At 40.8% G+C, this 22,542-nt stretch overlaps 1 protein-coding gene across 5 annotated transcripts in view; it reads left to right on the forward strand.

Moving 5' to 3' along the window:
- Window positions 1-22,542, forward strand: part of LOC133116733 (protein FAM135A-like) — a 120,606-nt gene that overhangs the window by 60,820 nt on the left and 37,244 nt on the right. For 4 of the 5 annotated variants that reach the window (XR_009705901.1, XR_009705900.1, XM_061226637.1 and 1 more), the window contains 6 exons: window positions 9,748-9,825; window positions 10,549-10,598; window positions 16,195-16,353; window positions 16,972-17,045; window positions 18,543-18,697; window positions 18,947-21,182. Coding sequence is in view for 3 of the 5 variants with exons in the window: in XM_061226637.1 (XP_061082621.1) it covers window positions 9,748-9,825; window positions 10,549-10,598; window positions 16,195-16,353; window positions 16,972-17,045; window positions 18,543-18,697; window positions 18,947-21,182 (2,752 nt within the window). In the remaining 2 variants the exon portion in view is untranslated. The remainder of the gene's footprint in view (window positions 1-9,747; window positions 9,826-10,548; window positions 10,599-16,194; window positions 16,354-16,971; window positions 17,046-18,542; window positions 18,698-18,946; window positions 21,183-22,542) is intronic. The other variant, XM_061226646.1, reaches the window with a different exon arrangement.

Here is a 22,542-nt window from a genome sequence, read left to right on the forward strand (position 1 = left end):
TTTTCTTGTCCAGCAATGTTTCTTGCTTTCGAGTTTTAACCCGTCATAGGTCCAGACACATTAACAACTGATTTACAAAGTCTGTTCCAATTTACGCAGTCAAATAAATGAAATGCCCTCAATATGGGATGCTTACACGTCCAGATTATAAGGTGCTAAAAAATGGGTGAAGCAATACAAGTAGCGCGGGAGCCATAAGAAAAACGTACAAGTCAGGAAATATAGCTACAGTAATGCTCAAGTGGGTACCGTAGTTATCTCCCACCTTACATTCGGGTAAGCACTGTATATTTATTTTTAGATTTTCATGTTCATGTTCACTATTTGTGCTGTTGTGGTTATTGAAAACTACATTTCACTCATTCACTCTTGTTACTTGTTGCTTTTAATTCTATTCTTCTCCACTTTAGCGCCTTATCGCCTATTTCTCTCCCACCTTTTGCGTTCATTTCTGTTGTGTGTCTGACTTCATTGTGTGGCATAGCCTTTTCCAATGAACTGAAGCTTAAACCTGTGTTTTTGCATGTTTGCATAAGATGCTTTTGCTACAGTAACGAGGCTAACTACATTGTGAACTTGCTTTGTGAAACTGAAAATTTACTTTCTGAGCTTGTCCCAGAATGTCAACAAACTAATCCGGTTAACTGAATTAGCCAGGAACGTGAAACAATATGAGATAACGATGAAAACACAACAGTGGTATGTGGGGTGGTTAGCAACACCTTAGCTAGTTTTCAAGTTTGTTAGTGAGTTAACATGATATACTGACATACATTTTGCCTTGCTTTTATAATTAAATAAAGACAATATTGCCCTGCTGTGAAATCCAGCTACGCTAACTTGACCAGCTTGAAAATTGCGCTGGTATAATTGAGTATGAGCTGGTCAACTAGCTACCAGCTGTTTCAAAACATAGCTTGAGCTGGTCAAAACTAGTCTGAATTGGTCAACCAAAATACTACAACTCTCTTTACTCAGGCTAGGATAGTTTACATGGGAGGATTGCTGAGTTAGTTAAATAATTGCACAAACCCGGAACCCTCCAAAATGCAAAATGTGGAACATCGAAAAAGAGCTCTTTAAGCAAAAAGATCTGTTCCTTTATCTTATGAAAATGGGCTGTTGCTCGATTTCTTTTTTTTGTACTGGTTTGTTTTATTAATGTTTGATTGTTTTTCCCCCCTCTTCTTTAATCAGCAGTCAATGGGCATGATGCCTTTGGGTAAAGTTAGTTTCATATTGGGATAGCCTATTCAGAATTTCGGCTTCAATAGCTCACAAACGAAACGTCAAAATAACGCATTCTTTTGAAGCAGGAAGCTGAATATCCCGATACTTTACAGCCGTAAAAAGTGAATAATATTAACACTGATAGAACAGAGGTAGAAAAGGTAGAACCAAGGTAGAAAAGTCATACAAAATTAGCGAGTCATACTGGGGCGGCTGGAAGGTATAAACATGGATGGTCACAGAGCATCTGAAAGTATGTACAAATGAGGCTACCCTATCTACCCTACCCTACACTGAGCAATTCAGAACCACGGTTTTATTCTAACTGCCATCTGATGACTTTTAAAAACTTGATAGTCTTGCGTCCTTACAATGATAATATGAAAATGATTTAGAAGTGATAAGTAGAAATGTGTGAAACAATGTTTAAATCCTGTCTCTTTTGCAGAGAATTATGCATCATAGCAGGGGTCACCAACCTTTTTGAAACTGAGAGCTACCAAGGGCTACCAGTTTGATACACTCTTCTGAAATAACAAATTTGCTCAGTTTGCCTGTAGTTATACATTATTAATAATGATTTATGATACTCATCTATGTGAAGACACTGATTACGTTAACGATTTCTCACAATAATTATCAACAATGACAACAAGGTGGGAAACAGATATCAATATTCAGCACTTTATTTCTATTAATCTCAGTAATTGTTATATTTTCAGATGATCACTTACATCACTACATTTCATAGGAAAATGTCCCATTTTCACTAGCCACTGACAAACCCTTTTAACAAATCATGAACTATGTTGCACCATGTTTCAAAAAGTCATCAATTATGTAATGTTAAAGAAAAATCAACTTACATATTTTTAAATAAATCTTGTCACATTTTGAACTAATTACCAAATCTATGGCATTTCTAACAAAATTATAACTGTTACATGTCATGAACACACTTTTAAATTGAATACAATTCTTCAATATTTTAATTCAACTTTGCCATGGCACTGCCATGTTGCCACTGACAACATCTGGTATCTGTTTCTTTGTTAGTGGGAAGACTGGCATTGCATGCTGTTCACCAGTGTACTGTAATCTGGTGTGTAACTTGACACTGCAACTCTGAGTGAGATGTGCATCAGTGAGGCGTGTTCTGTGTTTGTTCTTGATGAAGTTCATGTCAGAAAACGCTGATTCACAGAGATAGGTTGAACCAAACAGGCTGGCAACCTTCATAGCTGCTGTGCATACACCACTGTACTTCTCTGTGTCAACAAGGCACCAAAAGTTTGGTGCAGCCTGGTAGGCTTTGAGGTGGAGGTCATTTTGCAATGTTATGATTTCAATCTCCACCTGTCCAGCATCCAAGTTGAATGTTGCACTTAGTTGCTCAGCAAAGCATGTTGTGTCCACATTCATGAAAGGATTGGAAATGAATGACACACATGGCTCAAGCTGATCAAGGTCACAAAACCTATTCTCAAACTCTTGCCCAAGTCTGTTTATGACTTCACAGTACTTTTCTGCAACTTTGTCAAATGTCTCAGATGCAGAAGCATTGTCTTTCAGCACCGACTGCACAGAGGGAAAGTGCAGCACCTTTTTTCTCTGTAAATCCACAGAGAAAATGTTCATCTTGGCTTTAAATGCATTTAAAGCACTTATCATATCAACAACAGACTTGCCTTTGCCTTGCAGCTCGCAGTTCAAGTGGTTTAGTTTCCCGGTAATGTCCGTCAAAAATGCAAGGTCAAGTGTCCACTCTGTGTCCTCTAGCAGTGAGACGTCTTCGCCTTTGGACTGCATGAACTCTTTGATTTGACCCAAAAGTGACAAAAAATGAAGTAAAACTCATCCTCTGCTGAGCCCTCTGCTGAGCCATCGGATCTCTGTGTGTAGCATCAGGTCACCATATTCAGCTGACATCTCCTCCAGTAGCACCTTGAAAATTCTGTGCTGTTTTGCTTTGGAGCGGATGTTGTTTATGATTTTCACAACAGGAGTCATCACGTGCCCAAAGCCGATCACTTTTGCACATAACGCCTGCTGGTGAATGATGCAGTGGTAATGCAGAAATTTTGTGAAGTCTGGGTCACCTTTACAGTGAGCGATGAAACCTGTATGTCAGCCGATCATAGCAGGAGCCCCGTCTGTAGTCACCGCTGCCAGCTTTTCCAATGGTACCTTTTTCTGCACGAAAAACTCCTTCACTGTGTTATAAATGTCAACTCCCCTTGTAGTTGTCTTTCAGGGCAGTAGTGTCAGGAGTTCTTCTCTTGTGGAGAAATCTTCAAACACCATCCAGATAAAAACCAACAGCTGCGCTGTACTGCTGCTGTCCACGGACTCGTTGCACTGGATGCTAAACCACCTGCACTTCGCCAGATCCCCGTCCAGCTGATCGGCCATGTTACCGGACATAGCTGACACTCGTCTAGCCATCGTAGATGCCCCCAGTTGGATGTCGGAGAGAGTGGAGATTAGATCGGATCCATTTTTCTCCTCTTTAAGTACAGTGTTAGCAATTATCATCATTGCTTCACAACTTCTCCGTCTGAAAATCCCTTCTTCTTCTTGATCAGAAAATGTGTAGCTCTAAACAAGGCTTCAGTTGCTTTTTGTGACTTTTTCGCCGGCCTCGTGAAAAAAGACTGTTGCTTACCCAAAGCTGCCTTTAGCTCACAGGCTTTCTCTGCCCGTAGTGCGCTTCCCGGTGGGTAGTTAGCATGGTAGCTTTTGTGACACGTAGTGAAGTGTCTCTCCACATTCTGCCGCTTTGCCGTCGCCACAGTCGCCTCGCAAATGAGACACACGCAAGTTTCTTTCACAGTCGTAAAAAAGAACTCCTCCTCCCATTCGTTGTGAAAGTGATAATTTTTCTTTCTTTTTTCTGCCATGTTTTTGGGGTAAGAAACTGCATTCAGCGTCCATCTAAGCTGCGCCTGCTAGCTTACTCTCCAAGCACTGAAGTTTTGTCACGCGCCCAATACTAACTTCACCTAAACTTATGTATAATAAACATATTTTTAAGATATTGTCATTTTTAAATCTATATAAATGCAAGTGTGATTAAAAAAAAATAGCAACAGAATAAAATAAAATTTTTGATTCAGCTCACTAGTGAGTTGTGCTATTTTTAGAACAGGCCTGCGGGCGACTCATGTGGTCCTTGGGGGCGACCTGGTGCCCGCGGGCACTGTGTTGGTGACCCCTGCATCATAGGATATATTTGTTTGTCTCCACCCTAGCCAAACTCATTCAACTGCAGAGAATGTAGGCTACATACAGCCCAAATAGCCCCAGGCTCTATATGCACAGACAAATTATCGCCTTCTTCCAAGAATTCTCATATAAAGAGGGGAGTCGCAATTAATGAGTGCTTTAGTAAATAAGATGGAATACTTAATTGGCCTAATTTACATAATCCATCCTGTTTTAGCAAGTTCTGTCCTGGTGTACATTCATAGGCTCCAAAATTATTGGCACCCCTTAAATCTTAACAAAAAGTGCTGCAAACTAAAAAATAGTACAGTTATTGCCATAAGCTTTATTTTCCAACATGCATACGCTTCATGATACAGTGGAATCAACCAAAGTCTTACATTTTTCAAATAAAGAAATTATTTCCCCAAAAATCAGGCACTCATGAGTATTTTTCTATAATTTGTGATAATGTTAGAGAACATTTGGAGGGACCACAGGTTTTTTCTTGGGATTTAAGTCTGGAGACTGACATGGCCTTGCATTTTTTTTTTACTTTGTTTGACCTCAAGACACAACCAATCTCTGCAATTCTTAAACTCTGATTCTTGGGTTACTTATTGCCTCCCTCACCATCTTCCTTATAGTCCATGCGGATAATTTGCACTTGCATCTGCTTCCTGGCAAGTTTGCAACCATTTCACATGTTTTGCACCTTTTTATTGTTGCACTTACAGTGATAAGTGGTATGTTTAACCATTTAAGTATCTTTTCTGTACCCATTCCCTAATTTGTGATGGTCAGTTACCATCTGTGTCTTCCGAATTGACAGTTTTTTGGCTTCTCCCATGCTGATGGTTGACAAAGGGATTTTGTGTGCTTTTATATTCTAGTGAAACAAGAAGTGATGGAATGACACAATGTAGTTAGACTGAGATTAACTAAATAAAGGTAAAATTGTATTGCTAATTTCACTTCGATTTTATTTACAATAATTGTTCATTGTTAGTAGTGCCAATCATTTTGGTACCTGTGTTTTTCAGAAAAAAATTGATTACTGAATAATTAGTATTAACTCTCATGGCTCATGGCTCATGGCTCAGGCAGTAAGAACAGTTGTCTGGCAGTCGGAGGGTTGCCGGTTCGATCCCCCGCCCGGGCTGTGTCGAAGTGTCCCTGAGCAAGACACCTAACCCCCAAATGCTCCTGATGAGCTGGTCGATGCCTTGCATGGCAGCCAATCGCTGTTGGTGTGTGAGTGTGTGTATGAATGGGTGAATGAGAAGCATCAATTGTACAGCACTTTGGATAAAGGTGCTATATAAATTCCAACCATTTACCATTTTAAATAAAAGTATATAGGGTAGTTTTCCTGTATGTTTGAACAGAAAATATACATCATTATCAATGTTTTTTTATTATATGCAAAAATATATAATATTTTTCTCCATTTTTATGAAGGGTGGCAAAAATTCTGCCGGCGGCACGGATGGTGCAGTGTGTAGCACTGCCGCCTCACAGCAAGGAGGTCCTGGGTTCGAATCCCCGTCGGCCGGGGCCTCTCTGTGCGGAGTTTGCATGTTCTCCCCGTGTCTGCGTGGGTTTCCTCCGGGTACTCCGGTTTCCTCCCACAGTCCAAAGACATGCACGTTAGGCTGATTGGAGAGTCTAAATTGCCCGTAGGTATGAGTGTGTGAGTGAATGGTGTGTGTGCCCTGCGATAGACTGGCGACCTGTCCAGGGTGTATTCCTGCCTTTCGCCCAATGTATGCTGGGATAGGCTCCAGCCCCCCTGCGACCCTGATCAGGATAAGCGGGTTCAGATAATGGATGGATGGATGGAAAATAATGCCTTATTAAGATATATGCTGATGAACAGATTGTAATTCCTACTTTTAAACGATGCATATGTATCATAATTCAAAACTGTTAGTTGCAAAATATAAGATTCTTTTATGATTTACAGCAATGCAAATTTAACAATATTGTATATATTTGGAGGCATTAAGGGACACTAGGGTACACTGCTTACATTTAGCTTCATAGATCTTTATTAGCTATGCATATCAGATTTTGTTTAGTTCATGATTCAGGAAATGTATACGTTTATCCCATTTGTGACTCAAAGTAAAGGAGAACTTCATTTTTGCATTTTTGCCAACATTATTTAGTGTTTATAGCACTTGTGAAAATTATGAACTTCTAAAATGAAACATATTTTTACCTTTATTTAAGCAATTTTTAAGGTGTAAAATACTGCATTTTGCAACTATACAGCACTCTTGATCCTGACTTCCCCCGCCTCTCACCCTCCACCTCTCTGTCCTAACTTCCCTCTCCTTGCAGCTATCCTCAGACAGCAACAGGTCAAGAAGATAAGAAATGATTGAAATTTTTGTCAAATACCCAACCCCCATATACAAGTGAAACACATTCCATAATTTCACATGCTATTTATTATTCAAAAATGTATAAGGATACTGAATGATAATCAAATATTTTGGGAATGTACAGTCAGGTCCAGAATTATTGGCACCCTTGATGAAAATGAGCAAAAAAGGCTGTATAAAATAAACAACACAGATAATGAGCTATATTTTATGTCCAAACATATGGGAAAACTATATACTTTTATCCTAATACAATTATTCTATTTTTTTATTGAGTAATACTATTTTTTATGAAAAATGTAGGTGTCAAAATGATTGGCATCCTTAAAGATTATTTTAAATAAAACCAAAAATCTGCAGTAAAATTCTACTTATTAAGTTAATCTCAGTCTTAAGGAACTGTATTATGGCCTTCCATCACTTCCTGTTTCCCTAGGGTATAAAAATGATGTAACACAAATCCCTTTGTCATCCATCACCATGGGGAAAGTCAAAGAACTGTCAAATCAAAAGAGACAGATGGTTGTTGACCTACACAACTCAACTAATGGGTACAAAAAAAAATACATAAACGGTTAAACATGCCACTAACCATTGTTAGGGCAATAATCAAAAAGTTTCAAACATCTGGAACAGTTGAAAACTTGCCAGGAAGAGGACGCAAGTGCATCTTGCCCCCATGCACAGTGAGGAAGATAGTAAGGGAGGCAAAGAAGAACACAAGGACCACAGTTTAAGAACTGCAGACTTGAATTACGTCTTGGGGTCACAAAGTCTCAAAATCAACCATAAGACGCCGCCTCCATACTAACAGGCTCTTTGGAAGGGTTGCACGAAGAAAGCCCTTACTGAGAGCAACCAAGATATTCAAGCGTCTGGAGTTTGCGAAACGTCATTGGAACTATGACTGGAACACAGTGCTATTGCCTGATGAGACCAAAATTGAACTTTTTGGCCATGTACACCGTCGGCATGTTTGCCATCAAAAAAGGGGCCGTTTTGCTACCAGTGGTCCAGGGGCTCTTGTTTAGATCAATGGCATGATGAATTTCACCAAGCACCAGGACCTTTTAGCCAAAAACCTGGTTGCCTCTGCCAGGAAGCTGAGACTTGGCTGTAGGTGGACCTTCCAACAAGACAATAACCGTATGTTTGGATACTTCAAAATCAACACAGAAATGGTTCTGTGAAAACAAAATCAATGTTTTGCAATGGCCATCTCAGTCTCTGGACTTAAACCCTATCGAAAACATGTGGTCTGAATTGAAGAGGGCAGTCCATAAGCGCAAACCTAAGGATATGAAGGGTCTTGCAAGGTTCTGCATGGAGGAATGGTCCAAGATCCCTCCAAAAATCCCAAAACCTCTTGTACCTTTAATTGCCTACTGGATTCGGGCAGAATAATTATTTCATCACTTCTTCTGTTCGGGTAGCGTTCTTCCCAGCGTTGGGAGTTTAGTAGAGAGGGATGAGATTTATTTTGCTCGGTTTTAATTTAGTTTCTTTATGTGCACTAAACCAATTCAATTAATTTTCAAAGTACCAAGAGCACGCTACCGCAGAAATCAGAACGATTGGGCTAGCCCTGGCAAGTGGTTGGTTGTCTTCCAACCAAGGCAAGTCACCTGTGGAAATAGTGGATGTGTCCCGTGCCCTTTTGTTTAACTTTTTCCATTTGACCCACACACACAACTTAGGTTAGGAATCTCTCGTTAATTGTGTCTAATTAGGGGCCGCGGTGGTGCAACAGACTAAGATGCAGTGGACTTGCGGTTGCAGTTCGTTGCAGTTGCACACTGAGCCCCGGTCCTGCCAAAAGCCAAATTTGGCTGGCTTTCGTGGAGCGGCATAATTGGCTCGCTCCACGGGAGGGAGGGACTTGACAGGGTTAGCGGATCGCCGCGCACAACAGCTCCCTGGGCGCCTCAGAATCACGGTCACAAGCAAGAGACGAGACGGCTTGAAGAAGGCGTGTTGTCCTCGGATTGCCAGATCCCTTTGGGACGGGGTGTGGGCAATGTATCCCTCTGCTAACACCAAATTGAATTAGATAGGGTACCATTGGCTACCAAATTGGGAGAAAGAAAAAAATGGGTCTTTAGGGGCATTACGGTTCAGCCTGTACACCATAGCCTCAATTTAAGTAGGAAATTTGAGTGAGTACACATACTAACACAGCAAAGCTTGTAAAATGTTTCTTTGCGCTAATTGTCAAACCCCGTTTTTTGGGGAAATAAAAAATAGAAACATTTTTTTCTTTTTAAAGCATACTGCTTTATGCATGTTGGAAAATTAAGCTTATGTCAATAACTATTATTTTTTTGTTTATAATATACTTGGCCATATTTATCAAGGATGCCAAAAATACAGAGCATGATCCTATGGCCAGGTTGCAGTGCACAAACCCCTCATGAAATCTTTTTTGTGAGTGAGTGAGTACAGATGACTATTCATTCTTTGAAATTGTATTATTTAAAAACTGTAACAATGTGGCAGAGTCTGTAACTGGTAACGAAAATACAGCCATACAGCCAAAGTGTTTTCATGTCTTTATACGTGGTTATGCTTTGTCATAATTGTCGCATAATGCAAACTGTTTTGAAAGAATATTCATTTTTACTAAACCTACTAATCACCCATATTTTTAGTAACGATCTATCCTGCAATTAAAACAGAGCTTCCTAACATCACAAGCCTTTTCCACTTCTATTTTTTTACTGAGATCTTTGTATCATTTCTGTAGTTTTGCACATACTCTCAAACCTTAAATGCTGAGCTTAAAGGGCTCCACAGTTCTAACACACCAACATTTATCTGACACTTCATATGGCTTATGTTTGTAAGTATGCAACTCAGCACTAATCCAGCTGGAAGGTCAGTAAAGGAAAAGTAAATGTGCCTATATGTATAATCCCATAACTAGCCAAGCCCAGCATGCAAGCCCTTTATGAGCGAGTACTCGGAAGACCCTATCCTCGAAGCCAGAGAAACATCTACATAGGTATGTCCCTCGTCCCAAATTCTTTGTGTTAACTTGCTTTTAGCTTTTTGAAAAATTTTCTTTTAAATTTGTCGTTTATTTCCCCCTTTGAGACAACTTGATCCAGGCATGATCTGATTCAATGAATTCTCATTTATTCCCTTCATGTCTTGTTTTTGGTATTTATTTGCAGAGAGAATTCACAATGTTTTTTCAGGCAGGTTTTTTAGGCAGGTTCTCCAGTGCAGAAATGTTCACCTGAACCGTACATACTTTAGTGGTTTTGTTTTCCACTGTCCTTTTCAACCCACTTCTTACCCTGTCATCAAACAGTTATGGTTATCATTTTCTGATAAGTAATGATGCCATCAAGTGAAAGCCACCAAAGAAGCTAATGGCATGACTTTGTATGTGTGTTTTGTTTCTGCAGACTTACACTGAAATGATGAAACTCATTACCGTTGTTATGCAAATTATTTGAGTACCATATATAATTTGTGATGCAAAGTAATCTATTAATTTGAGCAATCTATTGGCACAAGGCTATCCAATAGAGTAAGTCCTGAGTGAGATTGTTCTTGCATCATTCAATTACACTGCACACAGGTACCATGCAGACTCTTTCCTTCTCTTGTGGGCATCACCTCAGGATCACAGCACAAATATCTGCCTTTGTGACTTGCTTTCATTTTAAAAATGGAGATGCATTTTGTGAAGAAGCAATCATAATTAAATGTTTTTCAGAGAAACTGGACATGGATGCCCGACTCTCTGAGCTATGTGATCAAGTAAAGGTAGGTTTCACCTTCATGCTATCTGCTAAAATTCCTGAAGAACATGGGACAGTATGGTCCCAAAAGCTACTGTGTTGGTCCAACGCCTTGATAACATTTGCTTCATATCATATATAGTGCATTATATATTCAGCACAAAGTGTGTATATGTCATCTTGTCTACTCCATTCAATTTGATTCTGTTACATCTTAACAAATTGTCGAAAATAATGACGGGTGATATCATGGTTATGTAACTGGGTGCAGTAACACATTCACACATTTTCCTTATGATTCAGTTGCTTTGGAAATATTTGTCTTCATCAGAATTTTACTTTTTTAATGGCAATATTGGTAATTGGTAAATTATTGGTAAGTCTGCCAGCAGTTACACAGTGTTCATTACTTCTTTAAATTTTATCTGAAAATGTTCACTTCCATACACTCAGTGGCCATTTTATTAGTTACACCTTTCTAGTATTTGGTAGGACCTCCTTTCGACCCTAGAACCTTTACTATCAAAAGAGCCATTTTTGGCCAAAAACTGCCAGGAGCCGCAAATGTAAATGTAGGTGTAAATGAGCATTCATTAAAATGTTTTAACACATGTGGGAAAACATTACTCTGCAGTGGGCTATTTATAATTATTTGGTACTTTACCTCAGCATTTCCATTGCAATAATACCATGTTTTTTCTTTTAATGCGATTTCTGTTTCTGAACGTCACTGCAGATGTTCTTGATATCTCGGCTGTAAGATGTAATTTTGATCTTCACACAAGACTGCAGGCTCTCATCTGTGAGGCGGGAGCAATATTTGGATTTTATGTAGTTCATGCTTGAGAAAACCTGCTCGTACAAGTACGTTGATCCAAAGATGGATAGGACTCCAAATACATACTTCTTCATGTTCATATAATTGTCGGGAAGAGCATTCCATGTTTCATGTTTCTCAGGTTTTGGGAAGTTTTCAGAATCACTCCATTTGTTGTTTTGAATGAGAATGGCTTTCTGACTGGTGACATCTTCCAGCTCAATTTCAAAGTTGGGTTGACTTACTCCTGTGAAAGCGAACATGTTCAATAGGTCAATGTCCAATGGTGGGACAGGGAAGGATAGTGGAAGGCTTTTCCTTTCTGAACTTGCTGAATCTTTTCCCAAATACGGTTTGCATTCCAATGATCGCACGTTGTAAATAATCACAATTTATGTGATTGTGTCCTTCTTTCAACTCTCTCAGGGAGGGGAAGTGAGAGAGCAAGCCTCTGGTGAACACTGTAAATGTGCGCTAAAACATCTTTCAGCATCTGCTGGGCCATGCTTCCCTTTCCCTGGTGACTTTTGTTCAAGTGATGTCATGTCCACCATGAAGTGCAGCTATCCCAGCCAATCAGGATCTTCCAGTTTTGGAATGGTCAGACCTTTACTTTGAGGGAAAGTTTTCACATGTTCAGCACAAGTGTTTCAGGACCTCCCACCTGGACTTTGTTCTGCAGCAGGAGATCCGAATATACGCTGTCGACCTCATCTAGCAATGCACAGAAGTCGGGGGTTTGAGCCTTTTGGCATTATTTTATTCACTATCTGGATCACGAAGTTCATCATCTCCATACACTCAGGGGAAATGTTTGAGTGCACAGTGCTTTTTGGTGCAGTGAAACTTAAGCAGATTTTCATCCAACCACTGTAGTAAAGTCAGAAATCCATTCTGTGAAGTCACTGACACCATGTGGCTGGTGTTTATTTATTTGGCTTTTGAACAGTTCACAACAGCCTCACAAATATCCTCCCCCCGTGTTTGTCCTTTCAGCTGTATCAATTCAATAATTTCTTCCTGTGGCCCATCAGAGTTCACGCACCTGCATTAGCAGCGCTGTCTGCTCAATATCGTTCACAGGCAATTGAGTATGCTGCAGGTTAATTGATGTCCTCGATTAGACGGTCTTTGTGGAGAGAGGCATATCTTTAATTTTTGGAACTATCTCAGTTTCGTTTTTGAAGTCTTTAAGAATAGATGCTCTGATATTTTATTGAACGACTCTCATGTATTCACCGTCCATAAATGGCTTTCCATGCCTTACTATCTCCTGAGCTGCCACAAAACTAGCAGCAGTAGTAGAGTTTAGAGATTTGATCAAATTCTTAAAAGTACATTTGCTAACTCAATCTAAGAAGGGCTCTGCGATTGAGACAAAATTGCCATCAATAAAAAGGTCCCTACAGCACCTCAATCCTCTTGTATGCCAGTCCCGATAAACGAGATTGAGCTTAGCTGGTGGAAAAAGACAGTTGGAAAGTATAGGACTTGAGAGGGAGAAGTCCTGAAAGGTAAAGTACTTTCTAAATTGGGCCCACACTCTCAACGTATGCCAGACTACTGGGTTATCAGTTCTACCTTTTGAGGGGAGGGGGAGCAGTGAGCCGTGAAGTGCTGCGACAGATAGAGCATTGGAGGAGCTTAGCTCGATCTTTACCCAGGGTGGAGGATCATCACGACCGTGGTAGTGTGACCCCAATGTGGCACAACGTATGTTGGCTGCCCAGCAATAGTATCGAAAATTGGGTAGAGTCATACCTCCCTCACTCTTGGGTTTCTGAAGTTGCGCCCTATTTAGCCTCAGGTGCTTGCCTTTCCATATGTAGGATGAAATGGCCAAATCTTGGGAGTCGAAAAAGGATTTGGGAATGAATTGGAAAAGATAAAGAAATTTGGGGAGGATTGTCATTTTAATGTAATACGGCCAACCAATTGTGGAGAGAGGTGTCTACTGTGTTAAATAATGCTTCACCAGTGTTAACATGGTGGCAAAGTTTTCTTTTAAAATTTCTAGTTATTTAGTTATTTTTAGTTATAACAATACCGATATAAGTAAATTCATCCCGCACGATCTGAAATGGGAGATTTCCGTGTCTCGGTATTAAGATCCCCACCCCAAGAGGGAAGAGCTCGCTCTTGTGTAGATTTAGTTTGCAGCCTGAAAAACACCAAACCAGGCAAGTAGTGACAGTGTGGGGGGATGTGAGGTATCTGGGTTCGACATATAAAATACTAGGTCGTCCGCGTATAACAACACTTAATGTTCTGTTCCAGTCCTCCAAATTCACTCTATATCACCCCTATTTCGGATCGCAATTGCCAGGGGCTCGATGGCCAGATCGAACAGTAATGGACTTAGGGGTCACCCCTGATGGGTTACCAGTTGGAGGTTGAGGTTGGGTTGGAGAGTTGGTTAATATTGTGGCAGTGGGACATAGGTATAACAGTTTCATCCACGCAGTGAATTTATCTAGGATTGTGAGCAGGTAGGCCGTCTAGACGTCTAATGTTAAAGTACGAGTGTTGGTTTTTAATGAAGCCAGTGTGGTCATCTGATATAACCCGTGGCAAGACATCCTCCATTCTCCAGGCCAGTATCTTTGCATCTGCATTAATAAGGGAGATTGGCCTTTAGGAGGCACAATCCGCCAGGTCTTCTTAGGGATGAGGGTAATACAAGCTTCATTAAAGGAGGGTGGAAGGTTACCTTGTTCAAATGAATCTGATAACACCGTACTGAGTTGGGGCGAAATCAATGGGTAGAATGCTTTGTAGAATTCTACTGTGAACCCATCAGGACCATGAGATTTCCCAGATTGTAAGGAGGAGATTGCGGACACTATCTCCTCTTCTGTGATGGATTCCTCCAGTCTCTTTTTGTCCTCAGGGATATTGGGGATTTCTAATTGATCCAAAAAGTTATTCATTAATTTGGTGTCTACGGGGCAATCAGAAACATACAAGCAAGAGTAGAAATCCCTGAACACATCATTGCAAAAAAAGCTCTTACTTTCTCAAAGCTTGCGTTCTATTGGGTGAGTCGAAAGGAGGTCAAATTTGATCTGTAACTCTACACATTTTTTGTATACATTTGGATCTCTAATTTGGGTGTATTGTGAATCGATGTCCTTAATTTGTTTGGATAACTCCAAACATTGTCTTTGGACATACATGAATAGCAATTTTAATGAAAATTATACTAAACCGTAAGTAGCAATTTGTTTCCCCTCCTGCGGCCGTCTGTCAGTTCCCTGAATAAAGTCTTCTCTACGAAACAAACCCGATCATATCAAAAAGCCCTCAGGCTGAGAGGTCTCTCAAGTATCGGTTTGCTCCCTCCACAGACGTGAGCCATTTCTTGGTACCATCAGGCAGCTAGCTACCCCCTTCCAGGAGAAGCAGAGACATTATGGTCAAAGGCTGTCTGCTGGGAGAGAGACAGAGAAAGACTTCTAGTCAGCACTTGATTGAGAAAGTGGTCTAATATTAATAAGGATTATCAATAAAAGGTCATTTATAATCACGTGATTGTCTTCATGTTAACACATATTGTCAATTAAGAATCAATTTTAAGTTTGCACAAGCAGAACACACTAAATATAAACTTATTAAGCGCAGGATACTAGCGTTAATACCGTGCAAGAAAATGTTTGTGGGATGTAATTATTGAATTTAAATCATAGAGCTTTCACACAACACGTCCTACTCCATCAACCCGGAATCCCCCCATGGCATGGATTCCTTAGAGATTCAGGTTCATGTTGACACTATATCACCACGCAGTTCCTGCAGATTTCACTAATTTTATTGGGAGCATGAATGCTGAATGCTAGGGAATAAGTATCATTTAGCCAAATAACAAGCAATGCTGCCATAAGGTCCATCAGCTGTTTTGTCTTTTTCACCTGTAACCGTAACTTGGCTCTGACTGCAAATGTCCCCATGGGTATTGTTTTCAGGGATGCAGCTTGGCAAAGATCACCATTTTGAGTCCAAAATACGTAATCTACGTGATTTATGTAGATCCGATGAGAAAAGCTTTCGAAATGGAGTCTTATGCCAAATATGTTATCAGTTCATTGTGACATGAGCTAATGAGAAATATCACCATCCTTGGAGCCTTAGAAAAAAGATCATATGAACCTGATGATGCATATTTGAAACACCTGGGTTCGAACCACTGACCTTGCAGGTCCCAGTCATGTACCTTAACCACGCTACAGGCCACCCTATATCTAAGACATATGTCATAAAAATATGGTTTCACACAAATTCCATATGGAGACAAACAAATTGATTAGCTACAGTATTTGGGTACATACTTGTACAAGTTTATATGGACATCAATAACTGATCAATTTATAGGAAATTTGTATTAAACCATGTCAGCATTTGTCAACATTTGAAATATAAAGAGAGAGTATTCATTATGGCCTTTTTTACAGATAGATACATTTTTCTGTAGATATTTACCCTTACTCATCACATCTCGGACAATAGTCTTGACTATTGGTGAACATATTTTTGGATAATTTTTCATTCGTAAATAAAGCTTAATATGTACACACTGAGGAGCAGTCGCTGTAGGGGTATATGATTAATTCTGCATAATCAAGCTCCTCACCTGCTCTAGACTATTGTGTGAATTTTGTGAATTGAGACTACTACCCAAATTATAGCCTTCCTCTGCTAATGCCAGTTATTTTATTGGGCCTTCTGTGTCAATGTCTGTCTTGTGCCTTATGTGGTTGGTGTGTATGTAGCATGCTCATTGGGTACCTGGGACATTTCTCTTCTGCAGCAGAAAGCAGAGAACCCTGATGAGCTTGCAGAACTTGTGAACATGAACCTGGCGCTGCTCTGCTCCCTGCTGATGGCCCTATGGGGGCAGTTTCTGGAAGTAGTGTCCCTCCAAGAGGATGTCACCTCCCTTCTTGCCCAGGAGCATCACACACTCAGAGTATGACACTGTGTCTTAAGTACACTCACCAAGCACTTTATTAGGAAGAGTTTTACTTAATTGCATGAATAAGTAGGTGTAATAATCTAATCAGCCAAATGTGTGCCAGCAGTGCAATGCATACAATTATGTAGATACGGGTCAGGAGCTTCAGTTAATGTCCACATCAGGGTGGTTTGAATATCTCGGAAACTACTGATCTCCAGGGATTTTCAGTAAATTCAGTGAGCAGCAGTTCTGCAGACAGAAACGCCTTGTTAATGAGAGATGTCAGAGGACAATGGCCAGACTGGTCAAAGCTGACAGGAAGGTGACAGTCATGCAAATAACCACACATTACAACAGTGGTATGCAGAAGAGTATCTCTGAATACACAACACATCATAATTACAGCAGTATAAGTCGAAAAAATAAGTCCTAATAATAATAATAATAATATACGTAATAAAGTGCTCGGTGAGTGTATATGTTCATTAATTTGTCGTTTTACCATTCACCAGCACTGGTGTTAGCACATCGGAGTGGTGTCCACTCCATATTATGCAAATGAAGTAATGTATTTATGCAAGGAACACAGTATGTTAAAGCTACAATACATCAGTGATCCTTCTCCTATAGGTACGAAGGTTTGGCGAGGCTTTCTTCTGTCTTGAGCACCCAAGAGACACTGCTTTGGCATATCAAGAATTACAGTAAGTTATACAAAGCTTGATAAAAAAGCCATATGCATACAAGACACAATCATCAGTTTGACCTGTGTAATTTGTTTTAACATTTATCACGCAAATAACTTGGGTCATCGCTGATAAATGGGTCATACAGTGTGAAGTCCACTTGTAACTGGCCTTATATTACCCTTTATTACCCCATTTTTGCCTTTGAGGGAAGTGGATATGTTGAGGGTGGATTCTGTGTCAAGCACAAGCAACTCAACTATTGGACTACTGGTTGACCAAAGGTTACAAGCTTTCCAAACAGTATTACAGTGTTGGGTCTAAAATGATTGGGCATTCCAAATATGGAGAAAAAAAGATTCTTTTTTTTGTGCTAATTAACATTTGTCTAATTGTCACATCCTCTTATTGTCCTTAGAAATTCTACAGAGGCAAAGAAAATAGTGCCATACCCAGGACAATGTATTCCATTTTTGATACTGTATATTGGGAATACTTTGACAACTACACTGTAACAGGGCTAATATAATGGCAGAATGCAGTTCTTGCACATGCAAGCCTTATCTGAGCGGGGTATTGTGGGGAAGTGGAGTCCCACAGGGGTTGAGTGCTGGGACCACTGCCCTTCCTCATTTACATAAATGACCTAGACATGGGCATTAAAAGTAATTTCGTTAAATTTGCAGATCATACAAAACTCGGAGGTTTAGCTAATAGTATAGACTCTACTGAAGTAATCCAGGAAGACGTAAACAGAATCCGGAAGTGGGTGCAAATATGGCAAATTAAATTCAGTACAACTAAATGTAAAGTTCTATACGTGGGAAATAAAAATATAAAGCAGGATTACTTCTTTGGGGGTACAAAATTAGATAGTGCTCAAGTGGAAAAAGACTCATAGGAGTCTTAGGGTCATAGGGTCATAGGAAGTTATACTCACCTGATACAATACTCTTGTTAGACCACACTTGGAGTACTGTGTGCAGTTCTGAGGGACCGCACTATTAGAAGGACATAGAGGCACTAGAAAAGGTTCAGAGAAGGGCAACCAGATTGATTCCATGTATGAAAGATAATAGTTATGAGGATAGATTTAGGATGCTTAATCTCTTTTAGCTTAGTAAAAGGAGGCTAAGGGGGGATTTGATTGAGGCTTTTAAATTCATTAAAGGGATTAACAAAGTGAAGTACGGGGGATTGTTCAAGTTGAGTTCGGGCACAAATGGAAATTGGCAAAGGAGAAATTCCGTACAGATATTCGAAAGTATTTTTTTTCACTCAGCGAGTGGTCAATGTGTGGAATAGCTTGCCAGCCCATGTAGTGGAGGCAGAAACACTGGGGGGTTTCAAGACCAGGCTTGATACAGTGTTAGATTTTATTGAGCTTTTAGGCAATTTAGGCAGTATGTACACTTACGAGTAGGGAAAGGCGAGCATTGCTGGGCTGAATGGCCTGTTACCTTAGGTTATGTTATGTTAAGCTCTCCTTTCTGATTATGTTTTGCTTTCCCCTAGTGCTCAAAGCCACTTACAGATGACCACAGCAATCAAAAATTCAGCCTACTTCCTGTCTCTACCCCCTCTGCCTGTTGAGTGTGCTGAACTTGATGGAGATGTCAATTCTTTGCCTATAATCTTTGAAGACCGGTACCTGGAGTCTGTTACAGAAGGTTAGTTCAGCCACATTGAGAAATTGTGTAAATCTGGAAAGTGCTCATTTCAGAGGCTTAGAATTGTGGGAGTGAAAAACTGGGTTCAATATTCCTTTCCCAGTTAATTGTGATGTATTATGTTCTGACTTAATAATGTCCTATTGATTATGTTATTTATAAAAAGCCTTAAAGTGTTAAAAATGTATATATTGTAAAATATTCCATTCCGTTATTAAACACAAATCAATATTCCTTTCTTATGAAAAGATTGTGATGTTCCATGGCTTGGTGTCCACCATGCAAGGAGCAGCTCCATCTCCAACAAAGTTGACCTGAAGGAATGCAATGCTATGGGCTACTATATCCCAGACCCCAGACTCCACCAAACAATGCTGTCCACTGCCTGGCCTGGTGAGGATGAGAAGCCATTAAAGCCACAGAAGGGGAAGCAAGAGGACTCCTTCAAGTTCAAGGGAAAATCTGTTAAGCTGAAAAAGAACATAAAGACAGAAAATTCCAAGAAACTAGTCAAACAGAGTTCTAAGGACTCAGTGGTTCTTGTCGGCTTCAAGTGTCTAAACGTTTCTCTAAAAAGCAGTGATAAATGCAAAGAAGATGAGTTGCCCAATCAAAAGGAGGAATGGGAGGCTTTGCTGGGGAACTTTGGCAGTGATGAAAGGACTTTCACAAAGCAGCTAAATGAACCAGATGTTGTATCTTCCTTTGCATGTCAAAATGCCATTGATTCCACAAATGACCATGTGACTAACACTAAAAGCCAGGAAGGTGATTCCTTTACTAATAACTTGAACTTGGATATAATGAATAAGCCACAGACTGGAATTGGGGCTGAAACTTTAGAGGGTAAAGCAGTTCATAAAAGTGAGCAACCATGTAGCCAAAAGCTAGTCCAAGACTCTGAAGACCCAGAGCTAGTCCCAGAAACGGGGATCAGGCAGATTGAAGTGAAACCAAGCAACAAAAACCCATATAAAGGGGAGAAAGTGACTGTCATAATGCCTTTTCAGACTGACAATAACTTCCAAAGTGCTATTTCTGATGTTACTCAAACTGACTGTACAAAGTCGTTTCTCACGGACAGAGATTTTGTCTTTGAGAAGAGCATAGGCCTCAAGTCTGATGACAGGCTGGCAGAGCTCAGTCAGGCAGGTGTGTCCACAAAGGAGATACACCTGCTGGTGGGGGGTGACTCCATCAAGCTGACGGACATTGGGGGGCCCTGTGCCTCATCCCGCCTGTCAGACTCGGGGATTGAGAGTGAGCCCAGTTCTGGGTGGGCAGTGGATGAACATGGTTACCAACTAGTGGTAAAGGCCATTCAGACCTCCCAGCTGATTAGGCCAGACTCCACAGTGAAGAGCAGTGGGGTAGAGGGTCTTTTCACTGAAAGCACCAGTGCAGTCAGTGGTATCCAGTCTTCCCTCACTTCCATCAATTCTCTACCATCCGATGACAATAGTGAGGATGGCTCCCGAGAATCCATGACAGCCAAGGCCCATTCCACATCAGATGGGGTAAAGGGCAACATTTCCAGAAGGGATCATGGCAAGAAATCCAGCGTTGTGGTGCAGGAACAGAGTGTGGTGTTCTCTGGGAACATGGATGCTATTCCCCGGTCCAAAACTAAAATAATTAGCACTACAGTCACAATCAGTCCATTTGCACATGGCACAGGCACAGTCTCCAATGTTGGCACTGAAGAACAGGGGTACAGATCAGCTTTAGCTAGTCAGGGGGTTCAACCATCAGCTCCACCTTCACCCAGTGTCCCTATATTCCAGGATGCTGGCTCGGACATTGGTACTCCAAGATCTTCAAATGTTGCTCTACCAGAACTCACTGGTGAAATCAAACAAGAGGAAATGGATGAGGAGACAAGTGGTGTAAAAAGCTCCAGCGAGGCAAAACAGGATTCTGTCAACCCCAGGGCTCAGGAGCACCTCTCCAGGGAGACAGCATGTCATTCTAGCACATCAGCCACAAGTAGCACTGACATTGTCAGACAGGGCCTAGTTGAGAATTACTTTGGCTCACACTCTAGCACTGACATCTCTGAGATCAGCCCTATGGATTTAGCTGTCGTCACCCTGGGTCAGGGGGCAACAGGAGAGGAGGAGGAGAGTGAGCCAGAGCATGAGATGATTGAGAATGGCTACTATGAGGAAGGGAGTGACCATGCCTATGTAAACAATGTTGAAGGGGCAGACTTTGGGCACTGTGATGGGGTTGAAGAAGGTGAAGAGAGGGGCCCTTATTCAGAAAAGTTCAACATGGAGCCCTTCCATGAAATTGGGAGCCTTCCTGGTGTCTGTACCCCCAGCTGCCTGCCCTTTACCTCTGCATTGCGGGATTCTCCATGCAGCTTGGGCTGTTCTTGGGGAAAGTTGGATACTGTCACCAGACAGCCCTGCCATGCCCTACCCCCCTCTGCGTCTGTCTCCTTGCACTGGTATGAGAGCGCCCCCACCGCACAAATGAACATGTGAGTACATCCAGTAGTTCCAGTCACACTAGATCATACTACAGTGTCAACATGACTACCATGATAGTAATAGTGGAGGTGAAAGAAGCAGGGCACAGGATGAACTTATTATGTGTTTTCTGTTGGACATGTAATGGTAAGTCCAGGTCTGTAATTTGATGTTTGATGTTAATTTGATGGCCTGCCTTATGAGATGTGATTTAGAAACGTGTATGTCACATGACCAGTGGTGGTTCTGGCTCATTTAGTGGGCTCGGCAAGGTCACATAGGGTGACATAAGCTAACACCAAACAAAACAGTACCTATGGTGCAACAAGCGGCCCTTTTATTGTACAGTGGTTTTGTTTCATTTGGCGCTCCCCTCTCAAAAAAAAAATGCGAAGCCACAACTTATTTTCAACTCACAATAAAGTCAAAATAAATGCTACATGTTCAGCGCATACTTTATAATTTTAACAACAATGTTTGTTTAGATAAATCGTACACAAACCATTTGTGATCACCTCAAACTTATGAACAAACAATAATGTGACTTATTGCAGACAAGTGTACGCTCTCACAGCCATTAATCACATACTTTTGAGTAATTGGGTAAGTGAACGATTGTGCCGGTTTTCCCCTAAGATACCTTTGCCATTCCACAAATGGCTTTTGTACTGTAGGCTATGTGTGAGATAGGTAGATTCAGGGTCTCATGACTCTGGAAACACACTCCCTTTCCCCACACCTCCCTGAATGGGAATGGATTTACGGGCAGCTGAGTAGTGAGAGTGCACATTGTTGATACTCTCTTTGATAAAAAAAAAAAAAAAAAAACAATAGGAAAGGGAACTGTTAATGTACTGAAGTCACAGAATGCTGTAAATTAACTTATGTTTTCTAAATATGAATGAATTGGCACAATGTGAAATGGACATTGATGCCAGATGTAGGCTGCAATAATTATCATAGGCCTACCATAATTTCCGCCTCTGTTCAATGTAGCTACGACCAAAAAAAAGACCTTTACCATTTCGTAAATAGCTTTTATACTGTATGTGGTGAGATGGGTGCAGCTAACAGGCAAATAAGGGACTGGAAACACAGCTGTCGTGAGCCACGGACCCCTTGCCGAGCTCAGACCTCACGTTCCCACGAGCAGTACCTCACCATGAGGTGTCTCGGGGACGAACTCAAGTACTCCGAACGTTCTGGAGCCCTGGTAAGTTCTACTGAACTTCCAGCCCAGTCTCGAAGTGAAGGGTGTGATGCAAATCTGGTATACGATGTCCTGTATTCAATGTATTCCTCTAAAAGAATCTTTATCACATATGATTATAGTAAGATATACTTTATTATAATCAATCAAAAGAATAGAGT

This window comes from Conger conger, chromosome 2 (genome assembly GCF_963514075.1).
Source record: "Conger conger chromosome 2, fConCon1.1, whole genome shotgun sequence".
NCBI lineage: Eukaryota > Metazoa > Chordata > Actinopteri > Anguilliformes > Congridae > Conger > Conger conger.